Genomic DNA, 25,463 nt, shown 5'->3' on the forward strand with positions numbered 1-25,463 from the left:
ATTGAAGCAAGGCAGATCCAGGTCCCTTCTCTCTTTCCTGTAGAGAAAAGGGGGGAAATCATTCTGTAGACATCTGAAGCTAAGGCATGCAACAGGACAGAGAGGAGTTTGAAATAGTGCATGTTGGGAGTTTTGCGGGGAATCGGGATGATATTAAAGGAAACATTTGTGCAGGTTTCTGGACGGAAATGTATTGGACTATTGGATAGTCTCCGGATTGGAAGTGGCTGAAGCTCTGTCACTTCAGACTTTTAAAATCAGAGCACACAAAACACTAGAAAATTTCTGTGCAACCCAATCCCTACATGGGCACGGAGACAGGGCTTTTCCACCTCTGACTCTGTGGTTCAAAACTCATTGCACTCACTTCTTAAGCTAGATTCTTCTGTGGTGGTGTTGCTGTGTTATATAGCATCACTAGATGTCAGCATTGAGTTTAGCGAAGAGAGAAGCAATGCAAAATGGAGTTCACAAGGGGGCGGGGGAGGGAATTAATAATCAGCTTAACACCACAATCCACCTTCATTTTTCAAAAGGAGGATAAAGTTCAAAAAAATATCTTGTGGGGAAATGGCTTAACAGTGAGTACTTGAATTATTTTCCTCTGGCGCCGCATAAACAGACTGATTCTCTGCACCTGCGTTTTCTGTGCATTAAGCCCAGATATACAGCACATACTGTACTGTATATTATTTTGATTCAAAGCCTTGCCAGTAGTGGAAGATGATGTTAAAATGAGATGTTTTCCCCCATCTGTTCATTATAATGTTAAATAGCCACATGGATTAAAACTCATTTTGAACATCAAATCCAGCTGTTCTTACTCATACAAAGCTGTTACGAAGCCCATGAGAGTGCTCTCTGAGGAAGAGATATAGGATTTGGCCCAGAGTGTTAGCAATAACAACTGTGGCTGGGGTTTTCAAAAGGCAACCTAAGGTAGTTAGGCACCCAACCCCCACTGAATTGCAGTGGGATCTATGTGCCTAACTCCCTCAGGGTCCCAGCTTGTGTGTCCATCTTCGAGCCAAATACTTGAGCTGGCCCTGAGGTGCTGCCTGTGGTTAAGTTGTGGTTACTTTATTATTCAAAGTGTGCATAAACCTACCACTGGGTTAGGTTACTGTCAACCACCAAACCACAGCTGTGGTTTTAGATTGCTAAAAAGCTACAGCATCCTCACACAGTGAGTCTGCAACTCAGTTGCTGCAATTGTTGTTTGTGGCTTACTGCTCCCACTGCATGATTTCTGTAACTGTTGCTCCCATCCTGTCCCCCCCTGCCTTGCACCATCTCAAACAGCTCAGAATGCAGGTAAATGCCACCCCACCTCCCTCCTATCTCAAGCACAGGTCAGTTGCAACTCTTGTCTGCAACATGACAAATCTCTGCATAGAGGAGGGTTGGGGAAGGGGCAGATGAAGATGGCTGTGGTCTTATACATTATACAAACATCTTTCAGCCTGATGGATACCAGTGTGCGTTGCAAGCTGCAAACAGCGATCACATCATCCATCCCTAAAACATAGCTTCCTTTGGGGTGAAACAGAGCAATTATTTAACAGGGCACGGCAATGCTGCACAAAATATATGACAAGGTGCAGAGGGGCCAGCAGGCAAAGAGTTATTTCACTGTTCAAGTCTTCTGCAGGTGTAAAAGGGTGGCTAATGAGAGGGGAGCTGGTGGCCTAATTAGGAAGTCTTGTGCAAGCTATGAAGCTTTTCCCCTAGTAGTCTAGTCATATGAGTGTTGCAGTGTTTGTAGCTTGAGTAAGGACTTAGCTGCTCTGTGAAAGCTGGTTAATGCTATGCCTGGTCTTCTAGAGAAAAGTCTATCCTGGTAAGAGACAGATTCTTTTTGTTTTATATTGATTCTGTGGGTTGGCTCCATTTTATGGGTAAGAAAAGAACATCTTCCCTAATTGAAAGAGCAGTGGGAGTTTAGGTATGAAGTATAACAAGCTAATCTGGAGTTTGGTTAGGACACTGGTGTTAATAATCCCTTGCTCTTATAAAGGGGAGGAATTTAATGATGCCTGCATTTAGGACCTGAGTATTTATGCTGGCTTTTGTTCAAAATATGTCTATTTCCCCACCACTGCCCAATTGCTAGTCTGAGGCTTAGGGACAGATGTATAGACAATGTAAGTGTTCTGGTTTTGCTCTGAATAGATGAGGCACAGAAGGCAGACTGTAACAGTTCATGGTTGTCTTTAATTATTCATAACTGGACCCTGCAGATAGTGGGAACTTGTGTAGGTACAATGGGGAAATCCATCTGTTAACCAGTGTTTTGAGCTACAAAGCTGGACAAGAGCGGGTGCACATGGGATCAATAGTGGCTAGTGTATTTGAAAAGCACACATGCCATTCCCCACTCAGTTGGATCAGGTGCAAGCAGGCAATATGCCACCCTGCCATAGTATACAATCCGCCAAGGAGCCAATGTTCCTCTTGTCTCTTACAAAGATCCAGCGTGAGGAAGCCACACCAACAGCCTGGATGGGAAACCTGAGGGGTTCGTTCTCTCTCTCTCTGTCTCTCTCACACACGTTTTCCTGTCTCTTTTTACTTGCAAGACTTGGCCCTTCCAGTGGTTCTCAAACTGGGGGTTGGGACCCCTCAGGGGGTCATGAGGTTATTACGGGAGGAGGGGGAGGTCACGAGCTGACAGCTTCCACCCCAAACCCTGCTTTGCCTCCAGCATTTATAATAGTGTTAAATATTAAAAAGTGGTTTTGAATGTATAAGGGGGGGGCACACTCAGAGGCTTGCTATGTGAAAGGGGTCACCAGTACAAAAGTTTGAGAACCACTGGATTAAACAGTGAGTGGGGAGGAGGTTTCCAAGACATGGCCATGATCATGGCACAAAACAGCCCCATCTTGTTCTCCTCCCCTCTGGCAAGTCAGGCGGCAAGGCTTGCACATGCAAACCCCCCCGGACTGGTTCCAGGCAAGGGGTCAGTGGGTGGGTGAGCTCGCGCTCCACAGACAGGGCTGCATGTCCCCATCCCAGGCCCCCACCGCCCTTGCAAGCTGCTCCAGCTGCAGCCTATCGCCTGGGTTATATGTTCTCCCGCCTCTTCAGGGGGTGGGCCAGCGCTGGGGGTGTTCCCCCCCTTGCACGGGAGAGCAGCCCGGGAGGAGACAGGAGCGAGCCAATCCTAGAGGAGGAAGGAAACAGCGCGCAATTTAAATCCGCAGGCGATTGACGATTCACTGGGCAGCAGCCGGTGCAAGCGGGGCCGGGCTGGGAGCGGTGGGTGAGTCGGTCTGGTGCAAGGGGGCAGCCTTGGGTGGGGGGACCCTTCGCGGCGGCAGCGGCGGCTGGGGGACCGCCGGGGTTACGGGGGGAGGGAGGAAGCTGAAGGCGCTACAGTGTTGCAAGCCCAGGGCCCTCCAGGAACAAAGGGCTGGGAAGCAGCCGGCGCCTCACCCGTGGCCAAGGGCGGGGTGGGGGGTATGGCCCCACCTGGGCTCCAGCCAAGCCCTCAGCCTCTGCATTGTGCCCTGGCTGCTGGGGTTTGGCTGGCGAGCAGTTTGCCCCCCTGCCCGTGCCAGCATCCCCAGCCCTGGCTTCCCCCGGTCCTGCCCCACCGCCATCGTCCCTGCTACCAGGTAGAACCGTGACTCTGCCAGCCATCCCCTGGCCCCTGCTCGTGTGGACTGGCCTGGGGCTCAGGCCAGCTCCGATCCAGAACAATGTGTGTAGTGGGGGTGCGGAGCGCCATTGAACCAAACTGTGAACCCTGCGTATGATGGAAACCCCTTCAAACCAGGGGGTGCCGCAGCGCCTCTTGTTCTAGCCCAGGGGTAGGCAACCTCTGGCACCTGTGCGGCACGCGAGCTGATTTTCAGTGGCACTCGCCCTGCCTGGGTCCTGGCCACCGGTCCGGGGGGCTCTGCATTTTAATTTAATTTTAAATGAAGCATCTTAAACATTTTTAAAACCTTATTTACTTTACATACAACAATAGTTTAGTTCTATATTATAGACTTATAGAGAGAGAGACCTTCTAAAAACGTTAAAATGTATGACTGGCACGCACAACCTTAAATTAGAGTGAATAAATGAAGACTCGGCACCCCACTTCTGAAAGGTTGCCAACCCCTGTTCTAACACCTATGCTGGCTTCTGTTCGTGCCTCTGAATGACTGTGGGTGATGTCCTGCTCTGTGCCTCAGTTTCTCTATCAAATGTGGAATAATGGTACAGACCTACCTTTTATCTGTAGATATCAAAGTGCTATATAAAAGCTAAGAAGTGGTGGTGTAATCTGAGAGTTCATTACAGATTACTTGCCCTGTCTGCTTTTGGTCTTCTATTGTGAGCACTTCCAGGATGTGTGTACAAAGGGTCTAGAACAGGGGTTCTCAAACTGGGACCCCTCAAGGGGTTGCGAGGCTATTACATGGGGGGGTCGTGAGCTGTCAGCCTCCACCCCAAACTCCGCTTTGCCTCCGGCATTTATAGTGGTGTTACCTATATAAAAAGGTGTCTTTAATTTATTGGGGGGGGGGGGTTTGCACTCAGAGGCTTGCTATGTGAAAGGGGTCACCAGTACAAACGTTTGAGAACCACTGGCCTAGAACAAATTGTGAGGGAGTTTATGGAGGTCCTGTAGAACCTCAACATTAAAAACTCCTCGGGAGTGGAGGTTCATAACTCTGAAATGTTTGTAACTCTGAACAAAACATTATGGTTGTTCTTTCAAAAGTTTACAACTGAACATTGACTTAATACAGCTTTGAAACTTTACTGTGCAAAAGAAATATGCTGCTTTTAACCATCTTAATTTAAAAGAAACAAGCACAGAAACAGTTTCCTTACCTTGTCAAATATATATTTTTTTAAAACTTTCCCTTAATTTTTTAGTAGTAGTTTAACACCGTATATCCTGCTGGTTTTTGTTTTTTGTTTTGTTTTGTCTCTGCTGTTGCCTGATTGCATACTTCCAGTTCCAAGTGAGGTGTATGGTTGACCTGTCAGTGTTTGTAATTCTGAAGCTCTACTGTAAAGGGTGTAATGTAACATGGGTTAACTAGAGGTAGATCAATGGATTTCCTTCTTTGAGAAAATAGTTGCGGTTTTTTATTTTTTGTTTTTTGTTTTTTTTAAAGATAAGGAAAGTGCAGTAGATTTAATACACTTGGACTTCAGTAAAGCATTTGACACAGTACCACATGAGAAATAATTAGATACTATTGGGGATCGGTGCAAAAATTGTAAGGTGGATCAGGAACTGGCTGAAGGGGAGAAAGCTGTAAGTTTTTGGTGAAAGATGAATTGGACTAGAGAGAGGTTAGTCATGGAGTTCCTCAAGGATGGGTTTTTGGGACTAGGGTTTTAGCCAGCCACCTACAGGAGTCAGGACGGGATTCTCGCCTTCTCTACCCTGCCCATCCCCCACATAATGTATTATGGATGAGTTGGTTTTGATCTACTTCCTCTGAAGCCTCGGAGATGGCCACAGCTAGAGATAGGACACTGGACAAAGCTCTGAGGTGCCATGGAGCATTCTCTCTCTCTCTCTCTCTCTCTCTCTCTCATGTGCTTGGCTGTCTTGTTCTTGCTTACATGCTCAGGATCTAACCAATCTCAGGATGTGGGGCCAGGAAGGAATTCTCCTCAGGTCAGATTGGCAGACACCTCAGGATTTTTATTTTTTTGCCTTCTGTGACACTGGGGTGGGGGCCTCAGACATTGGTGCCCCAAGGTCCCTGTGGCATAAATCTAGTCTCAGGTTGTCATACTTTGGTCTAATTTCAGTTATTGGGTTTAATGGGTGGGTGCTAGTGGCCTGTGATACCCAGGAGATCAGACTAGATAAGGCCAAAAAGGACCAGCAGATTAAACAGTGTGACACTGGGCCTCTGAGAATTTTTTTGGACACTACTGTAAATGACTGAACGTGTGTGAGCGCCGAGGATACAGCTGTGGGGTTATTTGTTGCCCACATCCAGTGGTGACCGTATACGGTAGGAGAACCCCAGTAAAAAGATATCTGAGATGGGCATTTGCACTGCTTATATTCACTACGCTTCTGGTGTTTGTTGCAAGACTCTCAGTGAAGAATAACAGAAGGATTGATACACAGGGCCACAGCTGTATTAAACAGCACTGGGTACAGAAGTGTGTATCCTGGAAGAGAGTAGGTCAGGAACTTAACAGAGGTATATAAAGCTACTGTCAGAGAAAATCAAAGGTAAATTTTATCAATTGACTTGAAACTGTCTATTATTGTCTTTAGCACCCAGAAACTGCACATTTTAGAAGCTGAAAACACTTTGTTAGTAGCAGTTTATAATTGAACTTGCCGCACACTCCAGCTACTGTGCAAAGAACATAACATGCAACACCCATTGGGACATTGACTCTTGAGAATCAGAATATAATAGGAGAGGCCCTTTGATCTGCACTTCGCTCACCTTCATGCCGCGCTCCACTGTGTGAATGCACACAACAAATTGGTCTCTCACCACTTCTCAGCAAAGATTTAATGGCTTGCTGAAGTGAGGTCTCTAAGTAAGGCACGGGTTATCAAACAGGTTTCTGGAGAGTTGATTGATCACATGGTGCTGGTACATCATCATTCCCATGTGCAAAACTGCATTTAAAGAAGCTAAAAATATATTAAATGCTTTTCTACTATTCCTGTTTCACGTAACCAAGTGATGCGGTTGATGAGGGCATGTTAGCATGAGGGGAAGAGGTCCAGGAGATTGTGTAGGGGTGGGAAGGTATCTACAAGAAACTCTTTACTAAGGTGTGCAGCATGGCTTTTAAAAACTGGAGAACTCCTGCATTAAGACATCATTATGCTTACGCACTACAGTGCATTTATTAATATGCAGTGAGGCGTTGAGAAAGCTAGTTCAGTTTTATCTCAGATCACATTTGGATGCAATCGCCTGGCTTTTCTAAACAGTGTGCTTATGAATTGACACAGTTCATTAATTCACCCTGGGTGGCTTGCTTATTAGCAAGCGTGAAAGTAATTTTAAAGATTTCCCAAATAATTTTGAGCAAGCTACTATATAGTTAACAATGCATTCCTGATTTCTATAACCTGTAGCAGATCTCTTTTGCTGGTAACACCATTCCCTATCCATTATGTGCGCACACTACTGTAGTTGTGACTTCAGCTGGTACCTCAAAAGGGAGTGATCTAATTAGCCAAGTTCCAAATTTAGGACATAATCTCAAGATGACGGACATAACAAACTCTTGCCATTACAAGGTATTCATATCTTGAGTCTTGTATAGTAAGCTTTGGTCTTATGATTCACCGGGGCTGATGGAAGTAGCTGGCAATGGGAAGTAGAGGGATAAAGGGCCTGTGGGGGGAAAAGTAAAATCAGAGTGGTGTGAAAGACTGGAATCTTCACTGAATAGAAATAGAAGCCCAAAGTACTGTTTGACTAGTAATGAATCACTTCTATTGGCTGTCAGAGCTTTAACCAGTTTTCTCCTCCAATTGTAGTCTTGTACAGAACACCTGGGGGAAAGTTCCGGTTTACATCTTTTTCTTTTTTTCCTCAAAAAACATAGGTAGTTACAGAAATGGACAGTGTTTCCTCTTAAACCAGTCAAAGATGCTCAGCCTGGTACTTTTTGCTGGTCTCATGTTTTGGAGGAATTTTGGGAAATGAGGGTGGCTCCTTTCAAACAACCTGTTGAATGTGCTGTGCAGTATGTTTTATTATCTGGATTGATTTGTGTTGGGGCTGTGTTCTCATTCGATGCATTATTTTTCACAGCTTTGTCTGATCCCCTTTGAACCAAGACTACTCCAAGAAGCGAAGAGTGATGGCATCTGTGTTCCAAAGTGTCGGGGCTACAACTGGCTGGAGGAGCCACCAGCTACTGGCTGACTTTGAAAATGAGAGTCCAGTGCCTGACAAATTTAGAAAGAAGCCTTCTTCAAGCTCTCTCAATACCCTCCGCATGTCTCTGAGAAAGCGAATGCCCTTAAAGCAAGTGGAGATGAACCTCAGTGAGAATCCAACTTGGGAAAGTCTGGAAGCGAAAGAGAAGCGACAAACCTTCCGGGCTATCACAAGAACAGCAAAAAATGCTTTTGGAACAGTGTCCCAGGTAATGATCCTTGTAATGTACTATGGATGGCAGTTCTGTTCATAGCTGGTGTCCTGTTTCAGGACTAATAATACCTAGCTCTTTTATACAGCTCACTTCAGCCGTAGTTCGCAAAGTGCTTTAATGCCAGACATAGTGTCTGTATTTTATAACTAGTACATGCTTTATAATATATAGCGGGCTGGTTGCCATAGAGAAAGAAGAGCAGCACAAACAAGCTTTTTGCACAAACAAGGGAAAGTGACATGTAGGAAGAATATGCAAAAAAAAAAAAAAAAAAAAGTCTTGCTCACGTTATTTTGAGCAAAATCTCCAGCAACTGTAAAACCGCTTTCCCTATCCCAGACTGCATTACGTGGGACATATCTAGAGAGACACTTTAAAAATAGTAAATGAAGGAGACCTGATAAACTAATGGATTTTCTGGGCTCTCAAAGAACATGCTTTATGGAAACCTTAGAGCTCAGGGGTGAGAGAAATGTGGGACTTTAATTAAACTGTATTTGGAGGCAGAGGGAGGAGATGGGGGTTGGACTAGATGACCTCCTGAGGTCCCTTCCAAACCTGATATTCTACTGATATCATAGAATATCACCCACTTTTATATACAGTCTGAATATGGACTGACTGGGTTCACAAAGACATACCTTATCGAAACTCCTAAAGATCAGGGCTATTAAAAATGTACAGCCTTAACTAGCCTGCACATGGAGAAGAGGTCTAATTTTTAAAGCCTGATCTAAAACCGATTAGCCAATTGCTGACCCAAGTCCAAGTGTCGCGTCGTTTTCAGACCCAACCATCAACATGCATCATCCTTGGAGCTCAGCATGGTGGGGGCTTCACGCTCCGTCTGCCTCCTGCCTGTTGGGTCAGCAGGGCAGTGCCCCTCTCCTGCCGGCCGCCACAGCCTTGTTTCACTCTGTGCTCAGAGTGAAGGGCCCTGCAACTCCCAGCACCTGGGCTCTGCAGCACACAGTGCTGAGAGGCAGCAGCGGTCAATGGGAACAGGGCACGCAGCTACTTACGGGCAGACTTGACGCTGAGAGTCTTGGGTTGTTTTCTGACCTGACCCGGACACGTGTAGTCGGGTCCCTTTTGGGTTCATGTCCGGTTTCAGGGCTCTAGTTTGGAGTGGGGAGGGAAAATATCAAATACCATTCCTGAAGATCCTGCTGGAATTTAGTCCTTGATCTGCAAAGTCGCTGTTCTTTATATCCATGTGACCTAGGGCGAGACTTCTCCAGCATCTCTCTTGCAACATAGTCTTTGCACCCTTTTAAATTCACTGAAGCAAAGAGAAGTAGTGGAAATCCTGGGAATAGATTTAGAAATAGCAAAACACTAGCCCCATATGTTAAACAGATGGCATGACCTTGGTATTCTCGCTAACTCTGAATTGTTCCTATAATGGCATGCACATGGGGGGAAGAACTTGGAATAAGTGCTTCCTGCTAACTCTAAGCTTATTTTGCAGATGAAATGCCAAGCACTGGCAGCAAGGAGTTGTTGCTTGTGTAAAGGCTGCCAAATCAGGCCTGAGCACTTGTCTCATGGGACCAGCAATATTGGAGTTGTACCAATGGGGAGTTCTGATGAATTTTTCATGCATCCTATGCTAGGTTGCACAAGCTATTTTAGGAAATTCTGCTAGCCAGGAGCACAACCTGCTATGACTCAGAGTTTGCAAGTAGACTTGAAGCCCAGAGGACAGCCCTGCAGGTTGAGGTATGTTAGCAGGGCAGCAAAGGAAAGCTTTTGTGCTGCTCTTCTTTAAACAAAGGCCTTCGGTTTAAAGGCATCTTTAACAGGTTCTAAAGGCAGGGGGGATCCTGCTACACATGAAATCAATGAGAACTTTGTCCAGGGCTCCTGTGGGAGCAGGATCAATCCCAAAGACTAATGGATCAAATGAAGCACGCCGCTCTATTTCAGTGCGATCCGAGGGAAGAGGCTTTAGCAGCAATGACAGACGTGCATCCGCCCAGTCTAAGTCTGGCTCTAAGAATTGTAGCTGGGGTTGAGAGCGAGCGTTCACGTGCTGGGATTTTGTTGAGCTGGCATATTGTAGACAGCAGTTTATAATCCCAGATATGTCTGCCTTGCAGAAAATACAGAAGTCCTGCCAAAACCGCACGCAATCGCTAATCATCTCTCCAGCTAAAGCCCCTGCAAGGAGAAGTGGCATCACTTGCTCTGCCAAGAAGAGAAGCACTTCACCTCGAACTCCTAGTCGGAAGAATAGGCCGGCCACAATGTCCACCCCTTTGTCTGGTCCCACTTGCACCCCCGGGTCCAGCAGGAGAGCCTCCCTTTCATCCAGATCTGCAAAGAGCTTGGTGGGGAAAGAATGGAGGAGTTTCTCTTACTGGCTTGGAAAAGAAGCTGTCCTTCTCCGGAGATCAAGGAGAGCAGCAGCTCTAAAGAGCCCATATTCATCACCTATGCCTGCCAGCAGAAAGAGGCAAGCTGCAATCATTTGTAATGCCTATTGCTGTTTTATTATTGTGACTAGCGTGTCTGGCTACCTGAGAGACACCAGCTGAGCACTGCTAATCTGTCCCACTGAAACAATGTGCTGTTATAATGGTTAGGAAGGTAATAAAGTTGTTACGTGCACCTATTTACAGAGAGAGAGAGTATGGCATAAAACTAGGCCGTGGAAACTTAATTTTGCATGATGACAGACTAGTGAGGTCTCTTGCACCATCCCCATCCAGTGGGAGGGTGATATTAAGTTTACATCATGTAATTATGCCAGCTCCAGTCTGGCTTGAGTTAAAGAAATGTTAACCTTCTAAATTCTTCATTGATGCTGTTTGTTTGATAAATCACTTGGGTATTGATTCGTCCTACTCTGCTCTGCATTTCCCAGAATTATTTATTTGTATTGTGGTGGTATCTAGGGTCTTGGCCCAGGACTGGGGCTCCTGTGGTGCTAGGTGCTGTACAAACAGAAAGATGGCCCCCTGCCCTGGAGGGTGGACAAAGAGTTGTGGGGAGAAAAAGTATTTCATGAAGTGCGGAGATCGTGCCTTGCCCAAGGTATCAGGTGAAGACAGAGTTGGGAGTTCCAGGCATGCCTCCTGGATCCCAGTCCAGTGCCTTGGCTATGAGACTATCTTTTCTAGATGCGATGTGACTGGAGTTAAGGCACGATTAAGGCTGAACATTGGGATGGGGAGCTGTGGCAGTGATAGAATCCTGTGGCTAGAGGCTTAAAATTTGACCAGAAGGAGCACTAGGGTATATACTGTAGATACTTCTGCAGTGGTAGGGGGCTGGGCTAGATCACCTATGTAACATTTGAATCCTCTAATTGCATGCTGCTTTCTCCCTTCAGAGAGTTTGACTGCGAGTTAGAATCAGTCTCTATGGGAATTCGCCGGCTGAAACGTCTTTCTCAGGTGTTCGATGATGTCATTGTGAGAGAGGAGAGGTAAGCAGTATTGTGATCGGGGGAGATGTTTATTTCTCCTCTAATGCTGCCTGTGCAGCAGAGGATGGTATCGCCAAAGATTCACCTCTCCAATCCTGAGTCAACGATACTGCTAAATATAAATTAAATGATCCCTCGCAGCTTGTAATCAAAATGAGTGAGAGCAATAGAAATGCCTTACCTGTAATGCAGCCTCTCTGCTTTAAGACACTGCATAGTTAGACAGCTGCAGACTGGCTCGCAGCTCCACTGAAGCCTGTAACAAACATTCTCCTTGATTACATGCTGCTTACTGTAAAATCAGAATCCTCCCCACCACACTCAGCCTCCAATACTATATCTTGCCTGGTAACTCCTTGCAGCAGTTCTAGGTGGGTTAATAGCCCGGAATGGGGCCAATAGAGGCTTCTTAGAATCTCATTGTATAGGCACTTGACTTTCATTTCAATAAGATTCTTTGAATGTTGCCTGAAAATTTGATTCAGATCCAAGTAACACCTAGGATTAGTTTGGCTTGTGCATTTCACAACTGCATGTATAGTCATTATCACAATCTTCCCTTCTAGTTGAAGATCTTCCATACACAATTGTGGGAAAGAAAAACCCTATCAAAAAAGGAAAATAACTTAGTGACAGGGTGACTTGGGGGCAGGTGTATTCACTGAAGCTGTTCCTAACTCGCTTTGAAATTAACTAGATTTCAGGTTGAAAGGCCTGAAGCGTTGTGGGTCAAACTTGTTTCACAGGGGTCATCAAAATGGTAACAAGATAAAGTTTTATTGTGTTGGTGTTGTCCATCCCCAGTAAAAAAAATCTTGATGTGGGAGCCTCTCTTTTCTAAGAGGAACTAAAATTCTTGCACAGTGATTCTAACTTAAGCAGCTTTGGAAATGTGGGAGATTGCTGTGTTTTTGTAATAGTTACCTCATTTAGAATGAGCATCTTCAAAGTGCAGTGTGGTAAGAGTTTTCAAATTAAAAAGTCTGATGCCACAGTAATCTCCTAAACCTTCTCAAGTTCTTCTTAAAGAACACTTATCATTAAGCCTAAATCTTGCAGCTTAATTCTACTTGGATCTGGTTACAAATTCTGCATCAACAGGGGACTATATCTAGACTACAGAGCCCTGTCTTGCAGATAACACAAGCATCTGGATGTAGCTTAGTACTAGATACCTTCTAGATCAAGGGTTCTCAACCTTTTTCTTTAAGCCCTCCCCATCCCCCTCATGCTTTTAAAAAAAAAAAAAAAAAAAACCTCCATGGCCCACCTGTGCCATAGCTGGTTTTCTGCATATAAAAGCCAGGGCCAGTTTTAGGGGTTAGCAAGCGGGGCAATTGCCCAGGGCCCCATTCCACAGGGGGTCTTGCAAAACTAGGTTGCTCAGGCTTTGGCTTCAGACGCGGGTGGTGGGGCTTGGGGGCCCCAGCTTTCTGCCCTGGGCTCTAGCAAGTCTAATGCCAGCCCTGCTTGGTGGACCCCCTGAAAGCTGCTTGTGGCCTCCTGGTTGAGAACCACCGTTCCAGATAACTTGCCTCAGAAAGACTTGTGGAAATCTGTCCAATTCCAACTATTTCTCTCTACCCCAATCATTTTTTCATATGGGTCACATTTTCAGCTGATCAGGTGTGGACACAAGTGGTCAAAATCCTGAAAGAGCTGTGTCAATTAAATGATTGTAACCATTTCAAGTTCACTAAAGCCTCATTCCTAATATTCATTCTTCCATCTGTTAGTGATATGACAGTTTCTCTCATTCGTAACTGAGGATAGTACCAACCAGGTAAAGTTGTTCTTAAGCTTGCATTGAATATACTTACTTCACTTGCATGTGGCTGAATGGAGAAAAACGGCTGTTTTCAAGGGAACAAGTACATACAAAACTTTATTGAGCACCTTAAAAAAACAAACTTACTTACTACTGTACAGAACCACAGGCTGTTTTCTCAGTCACCAGTGCTGTGCATACCTCTCTTAGCTGCAGTTGTAATACGGTGCAGCCATCAAACCCAGCTTCAGCTGGTGATTATAGGTCACTGAGCCCCGTGTGGGTTTGCACTGAAACAATAGTTTGAATTCTGTGCAAATAGCTGTTTTTCTCACCCCAGACCAGAAAACATCTGGTACTAATGTTTTGTCACTTCAGTTCTCACTGGTTACTCACTAACAATGTAAAGCATGTCAGAAAAGTGTTACTCTGACTTGCCTAATTTTTGTGTGTGTGTGTGTGTTACCATTTTTAATGTCTAACTGTTAAGACATTGCTTTGTCAATAGCAGCAGTTGACATCTTTCTACCTGGTGTTTAAATACCGCAATTGCATATAAGTGGCTCTGGAACAAGCAAGGTTCTCCACTGTAAATTTCTGAACATTATGTCTTCAGCATCATTTCTCCGAACCTTCCCATTAACAGATTTGCTATGGGAATTCCTTAATTTAAGCATTTATCTTCACTTGAAGCTGCACTGTGTCATCTTTAAATGTTTACATCGTGTTGAAGGTTTGTATGCTGGAATTTTTTTATTGAAAGGGGTAGTGTGAGTTGCTGTAGGTGTTTTAATTAGGAACAAATACGCAAACACACTGGGGCATGAATGCCTATAGTGTCGCATGGTAGAAAGTGGGGGGGGGGGGGGGGGACTGTAACCATTAAATGACAAGTTGATTCAGCATGTTACTTCCAATGGTAATGCATGCTAGCAATTCACTTCACTTTACTGCATACTTACACACCTTCACTTCCTGGTTTGAAGATCTTTATTTCTGTTGGAAAAGCCCATGACTTTTACAACTTAATGTTGGTAAGGGGGTACCATACTTAGCAACTCTAAGGTAGAGACTAATTCTAACTTCTGATCTCTACTAGTCATGAGGAGGAGTATGGAGTTTTTCCTCCAATTAGGCCCTGTGCAAATAAACTTACATAGACAATGGCTATTTTGTTGGGTTTTTTTTTTTAAACTTTCCCTCACCCTTCACAAAACAAGCACTGACATGAAAGCTAGGTTAGACACTCACTTATTCATATAATGTTTAACATTTAAGTAAAATTAGACCATCCCCATTAATGTTTTTTACCCCCTATCTATCATGCTGCTTAATCTGTCTGCTGCTATTGCTGACCACACCTCATAGCAGATAAAACATGACTGAAGTGAGAATTTTTTTTAATGGCCTTCATAAAATCTGCTCAATATACCAGGCACGCTGTTTCCTGACTTCTACCCACTTTCCAGCAGCTTGTGTATACTGAACAACCAATTACTTAACCTTGCCCATTACTCTGTTGTATTAATTACACTCCTTTATTCTTCGCAGAGAACAAGCGATATCCAATTATCAGCATCTAATGGCACAAAACTTGCGATCTGTGCATCGGTCTCGGAAACTCTCCCAATCTGCTTTCAGACGGCGTGCGAGGAGGCTGCAGCATGCAGTTGGCACTTGGACTGAGATGGCTTTAAACAGTATTAACAACGTGTGAGCAAATGAAGGATTAACTATCTATGGGAGTTGGAGGGGTGTATTGTCTGTTTGGATTTAAGTGACTGTGCTTTGAATAAGCCATTAACCATTTTTAGAATACTACCTTTCAATTCAGCTCCGGTTTAGCCTTCCATGGATTTCTCCTGCCAATGGTGCAGGGATTATATTAAAGTATATCACATGACCACCCCCGTGGTATTGCCCAGCAATGGAACAGTAAACTGAACTCACTTAACCAGCACTTTCAAATGGGACAGGCATGATCCAGTGTATTGAACTTTAGGGCTGAGCTAATTACTACTGAATGATTTTAAGGAAAGACAATAGTATCAGTGTCACTCCTGATCTGTGACATTGGGGATACTTGCTTCCTATACCTCCCTCATGAGATGTTGAGGACTTTAAGTTTCTACAGAGCTTTGGAAATTAAAAAAGCACCAATGCCTATGCTTTTCCAAAGTGCATGAACTTCATTGAATTTCAATGGGATTTAGTGGCCTTAAGTGCTTCTGAAGACTTTATGCTGTGTGCCAAAACCATAGTCTACAAAATGGTGTCTGGCTGTGATTTCAGTTACTGTGGGTTGACATGGGGGGGGGGGGGGGGACTAAAAATCATGGAATTCTGTAGTTACTCCAGAGTGACACTGGAGTTAATTCACTTTGGCAGTAATTTCTTTAAGATAAATTGAATCAAGGCAACTTTAATTCTGAATGAGCGTGTCGACACAGGAATTTAACACTGTTTAATCCATGCCTTTGGTTTATTCAGATTAGCTCTCGGGAAGGTGCCTGTGTAGATAAACCCTGGGTGATCGAAGTCAGAATGTGTGACGCCCCCTGCACAGTTCACAGGGTTCGACTAACTAATGTATCTATTCCATTTTAACTAGTTTCATTTTGAACTGCTAACAGTTGAGGCTTCATTTGTCTTTCATGCTACTACTATAAGACATCTCAACGGTGAGGTAAATATTGCTCTTGGAACATGTACACACAACTGAAGACACTAACAGTTAATATACTAAAGTTGGAAGTAACACTTGTTGCTTATTATAATGTTGATATTTTTGTGCAATGGCACTAGTTACGTGTTTCTAATAGCTTTTTATATCAAAATAAGAATGTCAGGCTCTATAATAGAGGTAATCTTAGTTTAGCAAAATATTAATTCTCTAACATTTCAACAAAGCGAAGGAGTCCTGTTTTCCATAAACTTCTAGAACTTGGCCCCAATGCTGTTCCTTGAGCTGTAGCTTTTTTCTAAAGAGAATAAGTAAACAAAGGGGTGTTTGTTGTCTTTAAAGCAATCTGAGTCGGTGTGCCACTACAAAATATTGACATTTAGAAGGTTTAATCTTTATGGCTGTTTATATGAATTCTGTTGCCACTTACTATTGGCTACAATATTGCCCTGCTTCATTCTCCCTAAAATATTTTAGTGGTATCGAAGTCCAAATTTTGTAAGCAATCCTGCCTGAATGCTGCTCCAGCTATATTTAAATTGAGATTAACTTACTTTTTTTTTTTTTTTTTGCCTGTTGACAAACCAGACTGTTTAAAAGGTAAAATTTTGTAACACTGGGCTGGAACCCCTTCCTATTTAGATTTAAAATGTAGATCAGGGTTATTGTTTTAAGCCAGAGGAGAGCTTTTATTTGAAGTTTTACTTGTATGTACTGATCCTTGACAAAATAGACTTTTCATAATAGTGATGTCTTGTTGAATGCTATTTTCAGACTCCCTGCCACTGCCCCTTTTTAAGAAAAACCTCAACCCCCAATTACCATTCACCTTGTAAGTGGGAGAAATGTTTATTTTTGTCACTTCTTTCTCAGTGCACACAAAGCATTTGTATCTATTAGGTTTTGACTAATTAATTAAAATCAAGGGGACTGCCCGGGGTGTGTAGCTAAGGGACAAAGAACCCGCATTTGGGAAAAATCCTGCCCATCTCCTTTTTCTGCTTGAAGCTCTGCTGGCAATGCTGCCTTACTGCAGGTGAGGATCTAGAGTTCTCTATTTTGACTAAGTGCATGGTAGATACAGCTGCTCAAAACTAACATGCCATTTGGTAGGTCTTGAAATTATACACCTGAATAACTTGTTCAGAATGGGTACAATGGCCACGGAGCTTTCCCACAGCAATGTAAAGAAAAACCCACAACGCTGTCCACTTAAAGGCAAAGAAGGCTTTTATTTAAGTGACTAGCTTTTTATAAGATTTTAAAAACCAGCTCACATCAAAATCTAGACCAGTTGTAAAAATCTTACTCCTTAGTTCATATGTTAAGAAATTCATTATTGTACAGGGTTTTTTTTAATTTTTACAAGGCAGCCATAAGAAATATAAACATTTGTCACCATAGATAGAACCTTCCCACGGACACACTATTTAAAAGTATACACTTAGTAAAACTGTAGACTCAAAGACCATGTACAATTTCAAGTCTCCTCACAGGGATTGTTATAAGTAGACGTTTTGTTTTCCCACATAAATAGAAAAATAAGTATGCGTTGGGGTTGGGGTTCTGCCATGAGACTGCCATTCCTGACCCTTCTAGACCCAGGAGTATCTTCCAATATTTAAAACTTGCTGTTTTCCCTAACTTTTCTTTGTTACTCTCCACAACTTTTCCTTTTTAGTGTTCCATTCCACATGTAAACCCGCCTGTGCTTAGCAGTCAATACGCTCTGAGATGCTGACCACTCGCCCAGTGCTTTTCTGGGTAAGGAGAGGCTAACTCAAAATTTTCCACCCCTTCCCAAAAGCAGGGCCAGTTTTAAAGGAATACTGTCTAATTACAGGCCAGATCCTCATCCCCTTTTCATGGATCTGAGCCAAGAGGAGGAGTGTCAGCTGTGTTGTTGTTTTCAACTCCCACAGGGAGCTCCCTTCCACCATGTTCCAAGCAGGATCGCTGGCTGTTCTGTGTAGCCTGGGAAATGAGTAAGTTTTCACACTCACCCCAGTCTGTAGTTAGAACTCACTCCCACCCTCCAGTCTCCTCTGGAACAGCTATGCTTCCAGGGACAAGTGAGGTCAGACACATTAGGCATATGGCCTCTTTTCACCCGGCCACCTAATTTCTTCACTCTCCAAAGGGAATAACCAGCTGGAAATTCTGTGACTCCACATTCAGTTTTCAGTCCCTTAAATAGGAAAAGGTGAGAGGAGATGATCGTACATAATGTAAACACATGTCTTTACCTCTATTAATAAACACAATAGCAGCAAGTTGCTTTTATGGTGTCAGTTAACTTTCTTGTGGTTTGGATAGCATGGGGAAAAAAAACTTTTGCTTTTAGTGCTGTAATACAGGGAAGTATTGTCCTTTACCAATTGTTTTACATTCAGACTTTAAAAACAATTCTTGTGCTCAAACTTTTTTTTTCTACTTGGGAACCTATTTATAGGGAAAAGTGCTCTTGACTATTTGCATATAATCTGGTTTTAAAAGCAAACAACTGGATTTGTTTAAAGAGATGCATAGGCACAAAACTTTTGCAAAGTGGAACCAGGTACAAGGGCTGTTTACATGCTTTCTGTGCCCCACAAGAGCATGAGAGTTTGACAGAAGTGTCACCATCTTGGCTAATACTGCTTAATGAAACAAATTAAGCTTTCTTAGTGTAGGGCTTGTTCTGTCTCCCCATAACTCCTGAAATATGCCCTAGCTACTTTGAAAGCAGTAGCAAATAAGAGGAGGGGGCCCTCTATCTTCACTAAAGTCTGAACTCTCTAGTGTAAAGGCTGCTAGGTGTACTAAATAGTGGAGAATGGAACACGATTTAATGCTTTTCTAACCATATCAAAATGGCAGCTCACTCTTGAGCCCCAGTGACAGAGGGACAATGGATGCTGTGTAGTTCACACCTAACAAAATAGTAGGCTGGATAGATATAAAACATGCCACAGAATAAACAAGAATACTTTGGTCAAGCAAGAAGATTTTGTTCCAACAGCACTAGTGTAGGCAAACATGTACTTAAACATTTCTTAGTGACATACTCATCAAATTTGGATTACCATTACTATGCATGTCTGTGGAATATTCTGTACTTTTTACAATGCTAATTTTCCCCCAAAAAACTTACTTAACAGGACAACAAAATAGACCAAACAGCTATTGTAAAAAATGCATATTGGTTACAAATTTGCTGTGAAAGCTTTACCAAAACTTCACATGGGTTGTTATGAAGTCAGTAAATATACACACACGCACAACAAACACCACAGCCGTGAAGGTGCCTTTTCACAATAGCTCAGATAACAGTCCACCACTGCTAGTTAATCAGTTTTTTTTTTTTTACAGTAATAAACTGGGTCCATTAAACATGGCAGAGAAATAAGTGTTCCTAGTCACAGCCTACCTTACTTGTGCATTTAACTTTGACTGCTATGACTCCTCACTAAAATATTAATTATAATACATTTTACATTTCCAATTACTTCCTCAGTTTACCTGGCAGAAGACTGTGCTTTTCCATACCAAGCAGTCAGGAGGCACTAAGGTGCAGAAATTATTTATGTGCTCAACCTGTGTTCTGTGAGCACTCAAAACTTCCATTGATGTCTTAATTCACAACCAAGCTAGTTTTGAGTGTGCAAGGACATCTGGTAGTAACTTGATACAGACAGACACTGATACCTAAACCCAATCTACTAATGAATGAAATTTTAAAAAGCACTACTACTCCCCTTGGTGAAAGTTTAAGCAAAACTGAATGAAGACTTAAATTGATTTTGAAATTCCACTTTACTCAACAGGCTCTGAATTAGGAAAGTCTGCACCTATGAACCATGGCATGTAAACAATTTGGCAAGAAGCAAATGCTTTAGGAGATAACAGGGATTGACAATTTAACAGAATTGGTCCTAGCTCAGCATCCATAAAAGAGAGCTACCTGGACATACACCTAACTTTTAATATACAGCTGGGTTCCCAAATTTCCACTTACTTAATACTTTGTTTGTAGGCCTAGCTAGTTCAGAGATTTCATGTCATTCTTCTTACCATACTGATACTCTCAGCCCCACTGAAATGATGACACCATTTTAGTGACTAATAATCTAGAGCAGGAAAAAACCCAAATGCTTTAAGTCATCTGAAATTTTGGAACACCAGTTTCCAACTGATATGAAACATTAACCTCTAACTTGAATATGTTGTGGGATTGTTGGCAAAGGTGCTTAGTTGGAGGACCAGTGAGCAGAGGGTAAAACATTCAATCCCTGAGCAATAACCAATATCGGAATTATACAAAGGCCACATGAGTTCCAGTATCTCATGAAACCAAGTAGGGGAGTTAATTATTTTCAGCTGAATTCTAATACTGTATGTAGTAAAATGCTGACATTCTAATCATGTACACAAACTAGCACTTATTTCACTGCTTAAATTATTATACTGTTATGAGAAGCCAGCACAATGGCGTCTAGTCAAGAGACCCAGGTATTAATGAAAAATTCGAGTTAAAAGACACATTGTTATAGCTTTCAGGCTCATTTCCCTTAATGATGGACACAAATTCCAACTAGATCTCATTCTGGAAAGAAATCTATATAAGAGGAGAATTAGATAGGATAATTGGTTTTGGAGCCTCGTGGCTGATAGAGGTAGACATTAGCTAAAGCAACAATAGCTTTGAATTGCACAGCAGGCACAATAATCACCAGCAGTGTACATGCTGTAACACAGAGCTGCTTTACAAAATGTAATTTCGAGCTAAACAATCACTGTCCCCTTTAGATCTGCCCATCCGATTACAGGTAGGAACTCAATAGACAAATCTGAAAAGTCGCATGCTCCCCTGCCTGTTAAACTTGGGGTAAGCTGAAAAATACTGTATCCCAGAGGTTTTGCAGTGAAGAGAGCCTAAAACAATTGGCCAATCACCACAGCCCCAAGCAAATAAAACTGCTCCAAGGACAATAAAGCAGTGAATCTGCTGAATCTATAAACCATTAGTGATCAGATGTAGATCACTGGAGCAAGCTTTTTACTGTATGTTCTGAGCATTTTTTTGTTGGTACCTGTTAGTCAGAAGAGAGGCATCAGATAGAGATTGAGCACCAACCACCCATCTTCATTACTTGCTTTTCCTTGCCCCTAGAGCAGCAGCAGAGAGCCAAATTCATCACTGGGATAAGCAGCCATGACTCCACTAAAGTCTGTGGAGCCCTGCGTACTGATGCTAGTAGTCCGTTTAGTGCAGGGAGCTAGGTTCTGCCCTGCTTTAGAGCCTGTGTGATTTCAGTCTGGTTGCAGAGGGTGGAAGAGAGGGACGCAGAGGGCAAAGACAGAACACTTAACCATTTAAAGTGCTGTGTGTTAGAGGACTTGTGACATTACTCAGAAAAAGACATTTGTAAACCTAAAAACTATTCAGTGTTGCTCTTGGGGATCTTACATTCAGCTTTTATATCCAAATGACCTGGCACCAAGGAGACACTGAGCAAAGGACATAAATAAAACAGTTACCGTAAGTACCCGATCCTAACTAGTGTGAGTTTGCAATACATTTAGTGTCTTAATTTTAACTTCAACACTCCAGTTTAATTTAAGAGAAACAAAGTTAATGTGAAATGCTATTAGATCTGTCAGGAAATGTAAAGCTAAATTTTTGCATGTAGACTGATTACAAGTGTAATACAAAAGAGCAGGTAACTTTGGCATTCCTCCCACAGAATAAAATACAGAAATGTACCTAAGGTGCTCTACTGGTAGAGCTAATTTGCTGCTTCCTTGGGTAGGAATCACCCATCGGAACCTCTCATAGCTCTCTGGGGTCTTCAAATAATGCAGGTTTCCTTTTTCCGTCTACTGCCTCGTGGTCGTTTCCCCATAGCATTTCTTGTACATACTATGTCTCAATAACCAATAGGCTCATTTGAGCCTGCATCTGGCCTGCATTCAAGATGGATAAGACTTGAAAAATGGGTAACTTTATTTAAACTCTCCCAGGCTCAGGAACACCACCTCTTTAAGGATTAAAACCTGGTTTATGAGCACTTACAACCTTAATAAAGATGGGAAAACATGCTTGTTAGGACCCAATCCTGAAAAGCTTGAGTAGTTCCTCTGAATTCAGCTCAGTAGGAGTTATCACAAGTAAGAATTTGCAGGATCTGGCTCTTTGCTTCTATCCTAAAATGACTACACAATTTACCTCTGTGAACTGAGACCATCTAAATGGAATTTTTTGGTAATTAGAAAATGAGTACTTTTAACTGGCAGCTGCAATTTCATAGCATCTAGTTTCTATGAAGCTTAAATGTGGGTATTTTAAATACAGTAAGATTTGTTTTAACAGAAACTGCACCTACACTTTCATAGCACATAGTTTCTTTAAACAGCAGTGACAAGGAGAAAATTACCCATATAAAACCAGTTATGATTTTATCACTCATTTTCATCCATTGTAAAATTCTGGAGACACTACAGAAGAGGGGTTTCTTTAGCTTACCCATGTAGGATCCATGTCTTGTATCAAAAGGGTCAAACCCATCTTGTTGCTTGAAGCAATTCAAACATTTGTACAGTCACCAAGCTCCATGAAAAATGTGTGATCTTTGTATATAGCAACACTATCAGTCCTTCAGACTGCAGTAGAGAGACTTTTTTTTTTAATCAATCAAGTGTTTGATTTGGTTCATAAGTCGATTTCTCCAGTGGGTATTTTAAGTCTAGCTACCTGACTTATAAGATGTATAGATCAGAACTTGAGCTGATGCACATTCATCAACACCATAAGCCAAAGGAAATTGTCTTGGGCTTAAGGCACCCAAACAGTTTGCCTTCCACATTCCACTCCACCTGCACTTCCCTTCTGTGTATAACACTTTCTCAGGTGTGTAGCAGCAATTGATACAGCCATTAGGGTTTTAAAATGTAAGCCTTCTCTTTCACGCATTTTACCCGCTTATGTTTTTTTTAAGGTGTTACTAATTAGCTGATGTCACTCCTTTTAGCATCTTCCCTTGAGTAAAATCAACCTGTTACAGCTTTTCTCTTATTGCACATTTTATAATGTGTCTTGTAAAAAAAATTCTAAGACATATTTTGCAGTTTTGATGTTAAGCACTTGCGATAGTTTTAGATCTGGATTTAAAATTGTAGAATAGGTATGTTAAGAGGAACAAACAAAGTTCCCTACTTGGTTTAAGAAGGCAGATTCCAGAGCAAGGAAGCCTCTGGTTATGTGTCCCACCTCATGCCTACAGGTTGATTGGCCGGCACCCAAGACTTACACCTCAATGCTTCCTAAGGCGCAGACTCAAATTTATGGACCCCACCTCGAACCCAGGCTATGGGGGGCAGGTGCCTGTCGTGATCTTTGTCTGATTCAGGCTGGCTCTGGGCACGCTCTGGTTTGGGGTTTGACGAAGGTGGGTCAGGCTGCTGCACAGACATAGTCCTGCGAAGGTGAGTCCGTTTCCGCAGAAACTCGGGCTGGGAGTGCAGGCCAAAGCTTCCTTTCCTCAAGATCATCCGGGAGTTGTTCTTCTTGGGCCGTGAATGGAGACTGAACTCCAGCAAGGCTAAGTGCGCCGCGTAACCTTCACTGAGGAACTGGAGCAGAGGAGGGAAAGAAAAAAAACACTCTGCATTAATGATTCACCTGAGCACTCTGACAGACTCCCCAGCAAACACTGCTCTTGGGTGGTGGTGAAGCATTCAGCATGCGCTGCTCTCGTGCCTGCTAACGCACAGGTATTGCGTATTGACTAGGCACAGCCTCCTTTCTGGAACGATGTTTCCAACTTCAGGGTAACTAGTTAAGTCATGGGCATGAGAGGCCAGACTCTCTGAGATGGAGGGAACAAAATGGCTTTTCTACCACTTGCACTTATCTCCTCATACTTTGGTTGTCAAGCTCTACTGTAATGAGGGCGGGATCCTGCTCCTCTCTGGGATCTGTCCTTTCATACTAACGCACAAGAAGGGCCCAAATGAGTAACATTCTTTCCCCATGAGTCCAGCAGCAGAGTTGCATGAGAATCAGAGCAAGGATAAAAAGAAAGCTCTAGAGAGGTGGAAAATTAGAGCTAAGACCCCCTCCCCTCCTTTAGAGTAACTATACTCCTGATCAAAACACATGGATGACTAATTTTGGACCACTCTGGCAGAAGATGCTAATATTTAAGACATTATAGCTGTGCATCTTAACTTGCTCCTTCCATTCAGCCATACATTCTACATGCAGCTGTCAAGCAACCTGTATTCCTTAGATGCTAAAAGCCTTTTGCTGTTCATTCCTGCATGAAAATGCCCTCTAAGACTTATGCTGTCCTGGCCACACACAAGATTTATGTTCACTCTTCATCTCCTGTGCATGTCCCAAAAGACACTGACTCTTTAGCAAGAGTTACATACCTGACATTGAGTCTGGTATTTCTTTGTCGGACGTCCAACTATGTAGATCTGGGAAGGCGACAGACCCAAAACATTGTACACGGAAATATCCTTCATTGAGCCATACGCAGCACAAATTTTGATGTAGCACTGAAAGAACCAAGGCAAATATTGTTTTAATTGCACATGCTCTGAATGGTTGACCCACAAATCTTACAGCAGGCATTTTCTTTGTGATGAAGCTCCAGATAAACTGATGTTACTGACCCAAATTTATAAACTTGCCCTTGTTAAAAAGAAACATCAGACATCTTGCCAGTAAAAGGGGCAAGATGACTGCATTTTTAAGTAATTGCTGGGATTAGTTTGAAAACCAATAGGAGTTGGGTGCTTAACTCCCACAGGCCTTTTAGAATAGCTCTCCCTTTATTTCTAGATGCTGAACAAGAATTGCAATAAAAATGTTTCCATTTGAAAGGTCCATAGGAGCAGGGGATACTTGGGAAGTTTGATCTTCAGAGGTGCAAAATATCCACAATTTATAGGAGTGAAAATGAGCCACATTTTTCCCATTGGATGTGAATCCAAACCATAAACATGACTGACCAGGTTCTCAAAAGTAACATAACCTTAGTCTGTACCCATATCTGCTCCCCACTGAGAAACCAGCATCATTTTCTGTAGCAACTAAGATCCTTAAAGATCTACAGCCTTGCTTTGGGGGATTTTATGTGATCACAGCACAAGGAATGGAATTTCAGTACTGTTAGCAAATGGAAGGGTGCAGCCGTTATCAGACATCATGTTGACTGGATTCTCTTAAATCAGGACAATAGCTTGGCTACACACATTTGACCTTGTACTGTTCATAGCTACTGGATTTATTTATATGCATCATCAAAATGATTAGCCTTGATCCAAGACCCTCAGAAGGCAGAGCAGCCTTCTTTGCACCTGAATGCTGGGAAGGAAACCAAGATACAGCAAAATACCTTGTAATGGACAATGGTCTTTTCCTTCCAAGGGGAAGAGACCCTCCCCTTTGACAATGACAAGAGAGATCTGATTTTCCAGCAACT

The 25,463-nt window shown here is 42.8% G+C and overlaps 2 protein-coding genes across 10 annotated transcripts in view; one reads left to right on the plus strand and one right to left on the minus strand.

The window, feature by feature from the left end:
• The first annotated feature begins 1,706 nt into the window (after positions 1-1,706).
• PIMREG (PICALM interacting mitotic regulator) lies at positions 1,707-16,736 on the plus strand. Of its 4 annotated transcripts, XM_024099691.3 has the most exons (6): positions 3,104-3,265; positions 7,764-8,100; positions 10,209-10,564; positions 11,444-11,539; positions 13,276-13,322; positions 14,859-14,997. In XM_024099691.3, exons 2-5 carry the CDS (start codon positions 7,813-7,815, stop codon positions 13,304-13,306), a joined length of 771 nt encoding a protein of 256 aa, XP_023955459.2. In that variant the 5' UTR covers positions 3,104-3,265; positions 7,764-7,812; the 3' UTR covers positions 13,307-13,322; positions 14,859-14,997. The 4 variants fall into 4 exon arrangements, with proteins under 4 accessions (XP_065429445.1, XP_023955458.2, XP_023955457.2 ...); XM_065573373.1 differs by lacking the exons at positions 3,104-3,265; positions 13,276-13,322 and adding an exon at positions 1,707-1,840 and having other exon boundaries at positions 14,859-16,736; XM_024099690.3 differs by lacking the exon at positions 13,276-13,322 and having other exon boundaries at positions 3,100-3,261; positions 14,859-16,736.
• Positions 16,737-17,202: 466 nt separating this feature from the next.
• PITPNM3 (PITPNM family member 3) overlaps positions 17,203-25,463 on the minus strand; it is a 357,167-nt gene continuing 348,906 nt past the window's right edge. For all 6 annotated transcript variants that reach the window (XM_065573372.1, XM_065573369.1, XM_065573367.1 and 3 more), the window contains 2 exons: positions 24,406-24,534; positions 17,203-23,601 (listed from right to left, as the gene is read on the minus strand). In XM_065573372.1, coding sequence (XP_065429444.1) covers positions 23,293-23,601; positions 24,406-24,534 — 438 coding nt within the window. In that variant the 3' untranslated portion in view covers positions 17,203-23,292. The remainder of the gene's footprint in view (positions 23,602-24,405; positions 24,535-25,463) is intronic.

Source organism: Chrysemys picta, chromosome 19 (genome assembly GCF_011386835.1).
Source record: "Chrysemys picta bellii isolate R12L10 chromosome 19, ASM1138683v2, whole genome shotgun sequence".
NCBI classification, from domain to species: domain Eukaryota; kingdom Metazoa; phylum Chordata; order Testudines; family Emydidae; genus Chrysemys; species Chrysemys picta.